Source organism: Triticum aestivum, chromosome 6D (assembly GCF_018294505.1).
Source record: "Triticum aestivum cultivar Chinese Spring chromosome 6D, IWGSC CS RefSeq v2.1, whole genome shotgun sequence".
Classification (NCBI taxonomy): domain Eukaryota; kingdom Viridiplantae; phylum Streptophyta; class Magnoliopsida; order Poales; family Poaceae; genus Triticum; species Triticum aestivum.
Genome location: NC_057811.1, coordinates 445656759 through 445662177, shown reverse-complemented (window position 1 = coordinate 445662177; position 5419 = coordinate 445656759). Strand labels below are relative to the sequence as shown.

At 46.9% G+C, this 5419-nt stretch overlaps 1 protein-coding gene across 1 annotated transcript; it reads right to left on the bottom strand.

The window, feature by feature from the left end:
• Positions 1 to 1271: 1271 nt before the first annotated feature.
• LOC123141903 (probable long-chain-alcohol O-fatty-acyltransferase 1) lies at positions 1272 to 2569 on the bottom strand. The gene has a single exon (XM_044560970.1). It carries the CDS (start codon positions 2527 to 2529, stop codon positions 1543 to 1545), a length of 987 nt encoding a protein of 328 aa, XP_044416905.1. The 5' UTR covers positions 2530 to 2569; the 3' UTR covers positions 1272 to 1542.
• Between the last annotated feature and the right edge of the window lie 2850 nt (positions 2570 to 5419).

The window sequence follows — 5419 nt, the reverse complement described above, 5'->3', positions numbered from 1 at the left end:
GTATGTACCGGGGACATAAGTGTGCGAGGCATTTTTTTTTGATTGAGAAATTACAAAATTGATTGTTCAGTTTTCTTTTGCCTATTATTTATATTTAAAATAAATCACCATGTCAATACAATAATGAAGTTGATATTGAATAAATGGGATGGGGACGGGACATGGGCTAGTTGCATGTCCACCAGTAGACATGCAACTGCAAGCGTTGTGACCCGACCGCAACTGCATGGGCCCAAGATAACTGCAACTAGGGTTAGGAGGGGAGTGGTCAGAGCCAGTTGCATGCCCACCACTAGACATGCAACTACAAGTTTTTTAACTCAACTGCAATTGCATGGGCCGAAAGCGACTGCAAGTAGGGTCGGGAGGGGAGTTGTTGGGGCCAGTTGCATGTGTATCACTATACATGCAACTGGCAAGTATTTATAACCCGGTCGTAATTGCATGGTCCGACAGCGGCTGCAACTAGGGTAAGGAGGGGAGTTGTTAGTCAGTTGCATGTCAACCACTCGACATGCAACTGCAAGCATTATAACATAATTGCAACTGCATGGGCCGAAAGCGGTAGCAACTAGGATCCAGATAGGAGTTGCCGGGGCCAGTTTGCAAGCCACCGCTAGACATGCAATTGCAAGCATTGTAACCCGAGTGCAACTATAATTTTATAAGAGGGGCCGCAACTGCAAGTTGACAAGTCTAGTCGCAACTGCAAGTTTTCATAGGGGGTCGCAACTGCAAGTTATCAAGAAAGGACGCAATTGCAATTTTGTAGGGGAGCTCGTAACTTCGAATTTCAAAAGGAACACTCTTTTTGCACACAAGAATGCAAACCGCAAGAGGTACTATTCAATGTGGTATTATTTGTCATTTTTTGTGTGCATACCAAGTATAAAGAACATTAAAAAAAGCTAAATATTTCTTTCTTTATTAAGAAAATGAATGATTTCAAAATTTTACATAGTTCTATTAAAAGCACCTAGTATTAATAATGGAAAAATGTCACTCGTAGCTAAACTGGCGAGGACTAGGCATCCATTTCTTTTTGTTGCAGGTTTGATCATTGCTCCTGGAGATTTTTAAAAAATCCCCACGTGACCAAAACACGTTACTGACCAGTGAACAGGATAACATGACATTTATCTCCAAAGCACGTTATGGAACAGCAAAACAGGCTGGCGAATTAAAACCAGCTACAACAATAGTGAATGAGACCTGATTCTAAAAGAAGAAGAAAAAAAGATAAATAAGACCAAATTATATCTCATCTACTCCGTCCGTCCCATAATATAATAACGTTTTTTACATTAGGGAGTAGATGAGTTTTAGGCACTCTCAATAATCAATATTATATGCACTCTTGTGCATATTACAGAAGAAAGATCTCATCAGAGCATCAGATCGTTAAGATAGTCTCATTAAAGCATTGCATGGTTCGATCATATGAAGTATTGCATTAACGAAATCTAGTAGACATAGAATTCGACAATGGCTTTGAACGACATACCACAACAGCAACCTTCACATGGACCAGATAAACTAAGATCACCGGTACGGGAGAAGATATCTGCCGCCGTCCTGGAAGAAGGCCGTCACTGCCGCCCACTCCTCAAGTAACTTCTCCTCGGCTCCGCTCATGGAAACCAGCGGCAAGATTAGCCAGAACGCCGTGCTCGCGATGGACACCAACACAAGCAGCGTTCTCACAGCCCTCGGGCGTGGACGCAACCCTCTTGCCGAGCACCAGTCCTCCGCCACGCGGGCCGCGCCCTGGAGCATGAAGAAGGCGAGCATCGCGCCGGTTGGGCGCCGCAGGGTGATATAGCACATCATGGCCTCGTGCATCAGTCCGGACACGAGGAACGTAGCCATGATCCCAGCGGGTTTCCCTACCCGTGCCTGCATGGGGTCATAGACCGCCGCCCGGAGGATGCCGGACATGACGAGGTTCCACCGCCGGCCCCAGAAGTCGCTCAGCGACGACGCTAGGAGCGGACGGTCAAACGGTCGTTCCATGTCCATGCCGAGCGCGCCGCCGATGGCCGCAAGGCATGCGAGGAGGAGGTAGAAGAAGCAGTAGAGCACAATGCCGTACAGAGCGAGGCGCGCGTGGAGATGCAGCCGGTTCCTGAACAGTTGGAGGATGGCGGCTAAGGCGGCGACCTTGGCCGCGCAAGAGACGACGTGCCCTGACCCTGGGTTGGCTTTGGCACCGGGGCGGCTGCGACGGGGCATCACGGGGAGCGAGGCCGTGAATACGAACGGGATCACGGGGAGGGCGGGGTCGAGCGGCCTGCTGCCGACGGCGAGGAGGGCCACCTTAAACAAACAGAGCCATGCGAGGAACAGAGCTGCGGTACCCCGGAGGATGGTAGAGGAGAAGGCAAGCGGGACGGCCGCAAGGAACGTGAGCACCGGGAGCAGGGCGACAAGGCGGACGAGGCCAGGGCCGAGGACCGACGACGCCAAGCGCACGTACAGCGCGGCGGCCAGGGGCACCATGGCAGTAATGCTGTCCCGCGGGAAACCCATCTTTTCGCCCGTCCCCGCTCAACCTTTTTTTCTTTTCGAAACAGAGTATGTGGAAATCCTGCTCCACAAAATTAGGAATGCCAACCTTTTATAGGACGCGACTAGAGCTCAGCCTCAGTCGATCACGAGTAAAGCTAAAATAATGCTAGACCTTTTTTTTTAGAAAAACTTTCAATCAATTCATCAATTGTGAAGTTAGTACAATGAACAGCAGAAGTGAAAAAATGCATTCGGGTCCGTAGACCACCTAGCGATGACTGTAAACACTGGAGCGAGCCGAAGGCGCGCCGCCGTCTTCGCCCCTCCCTCATTGGAGCCGGGCAAATCTTGTGGCAGTAGACACTCGGAAAGTCGTCGTGCTAAGGCCCCGTAGAATCAGCACACCAGGACAGCAACCGCCGCCGATGAAGAGAAGTTTAGATCGGAAGGATCCAACCTATAAACACACGAACACAAACAAACGAAGACAGGATCCACGTGGATCCACCGAACACAGCCGCCGACCGAACCCCGCGAGATCCACCGGAGACAAACCTTCACACGCCCTCCAATGATACTAGAAACACCACCGGAATGCTAGACCTACATAATAGGAATTTCACAGGGTAGCCCTTGGTCTTTTTTTTCTTCCAACCAAATCAGGCCACGTCAGGTTGTTAGAAAGTTCGTATGAGTTTTACGGGAGGGGGAGGGGGCTTATACGTGTTGATGGAACGTGGCACTTTTTAATTGGTTTTTGTTGGGGGAATTGTCCCACACCCCTGAAATTAGTCGGGGTGAGTAAAACTACACTACAGAGTGTTACGGGGTTTTTACGTGTTCATTGAACGTGGCACCTTTTAATTGACCCCTAAAATTCGCGCGTGGGAGGGGGGGAGGAGCCGAAGAATCCCATAGGTCTACATTTCGACCGCATGAGTAAAGCTACACGTACGTAGGATTACGAGGCTTTTAAGTATTGATTGAACGTTGCACTTTTTGATTGGTTTTAGTTGGGGGGGGGGGGGGGGGAATCGTCCCACACCCCTGAAATTTAGAGGGGGGAGGGCAGGTTTATTTAGTTTGGAAGGAGCTCGTAGAAGCCTATAGAATCCCGTAGGTCTAGAATTCAGACGAGTAGACCATCTTCCCGCGTACACTTTACTTTTTCGGTTTTACTAGCTGAGTTTTAATTAGGTTTCAGTCACTATTATGGCCGTCCGATCGTCACCCATCGAGATTCATGTTGGCGTCGTGCGTTGTATTGTCAGGGTTGTTTCTTTTTCGATAACGGGGGCTACACAGCCTCCATTGTCATTATGATGAAAAATGGAATCTTTTTTACAGGAGCAACTGCCATTACATCACTAATATATAACCACACCAAGATACTCCAAATCTAACCAGCTAAGCAAAATGAACTAAATAAGGCACACTAGTTATCAGGAGCAGAAAATACTCAACAACTACAAAGTATCAACAATATGAAGGACAGGACAACAAAATTAATAGAAAATGATTCGAAATTAGTAAGCATCACAACAACTGAATTCACATTATTCTCCTTAAATGTGGCTCTCATCCATGCCCATCTCTGAAGACATCGCGAGTCAACATCATAATATCATCAGAACTATTTGAATAATATGAGGTGCACGTTGATCAGACAAGGACAATCAATCACGCAAGTACGAGCAACAAAACTGATATTTGTTAACGAGGTTCACCACATGGCTACATCCTTGGGAATGACTAAAGACGGTCCTTCCTACAAGTACGAGCCCGTAGAAGCCTGTAGAATCCCGTAGGTCTACCATTCGACCGCATGAGTAAAGCTACACGTACGGAGGATTACGAGGCTTTAGGGTATTGATTGAGCATGGCACTTTTTGATTGGTTTTAGTTGGGGGAATCGTCCCACATCCCTGAAATTTAGACGGGGCGAGGGCAGGTTTATTTAGTTTGGAAGGAGCTCGTAGAAGCCTGTAAAATCCCTTAGGTCTAGAATTCAGACAAGTAGACCATCTTCCCGCGTACAGTTTACCTTTTCGATTTTACTAGCCGAGTTTTAACTAGGTTTCAGTCACTAATTTGGTTGTCCGATCGTCACGCATCAAGATTCATGTTGGCATCGTGCGTTGTATTTATCGGGGTTGTTTCTTTTTCGATAAGAGGGGCTCACAGCCTCCATTGTCATTATGACGAGAAATGAAATATTTTTCACAGAAGCAACTGCCATTACATCACTAATATATAACCACACCAAGATACTCCAAATCTAACCAGCTAAGCAAACTGAACTAAATAAGGCACACTAGCTATCAGGAGCAGCAAATACTCAACAACTACAAAGTATCAACAATATAAAGGACAGGAGAACAAAATTAATAGAAAGCATCACAACAACTGAATTCACAATATTCTCCTTAAATGTGGCTCTCATTAATGCCCACCTCTGAAGACATCGCGAGTAAGCATCATCATATCGTCAGAACTATTTGAATAATCTGAGGCGCACGTCGATCAGACAAGGACAATCAATCACGCAAGTACGAGGAACAAAACTGATATTTGTTAACGAGGTTCACCACATGGCTACATCCTCGGGAATGACTACAAACGCTCCTCCATACAAGTACGAGCCCGTTGAAGCCTGTAGAATCCCGTAGGTCTACCATTTGACTGCATGAGTAAAGCTACACGTACGGAGGATTACGAGGCTTTTAAGTGTTGATTTAACATGGAACTTTTTGATTGGTTTTAGTTGGGGGAATCGCCCCACACCCCTGAAATTTAGACGGGGGGAGGGCTGGTTTATTTAGTTTGGAAGGAGCTCGTAGAAGCCTGTAGAATCACTTAGGTCTAGAATTTAGACGAGTAGACCATCTTCCCGCGTACACTTTACTTTTTC

Excerpts from the sequence above, each read along its gene's own strand:
- LOC123141903 (XM_044560970.1), bottom strand. The coding sequence starts at position 2,529 with ATGGGTTTCCCGCGGGACAGCATTACTGCCATGGTGCCCCTGGCCGCC.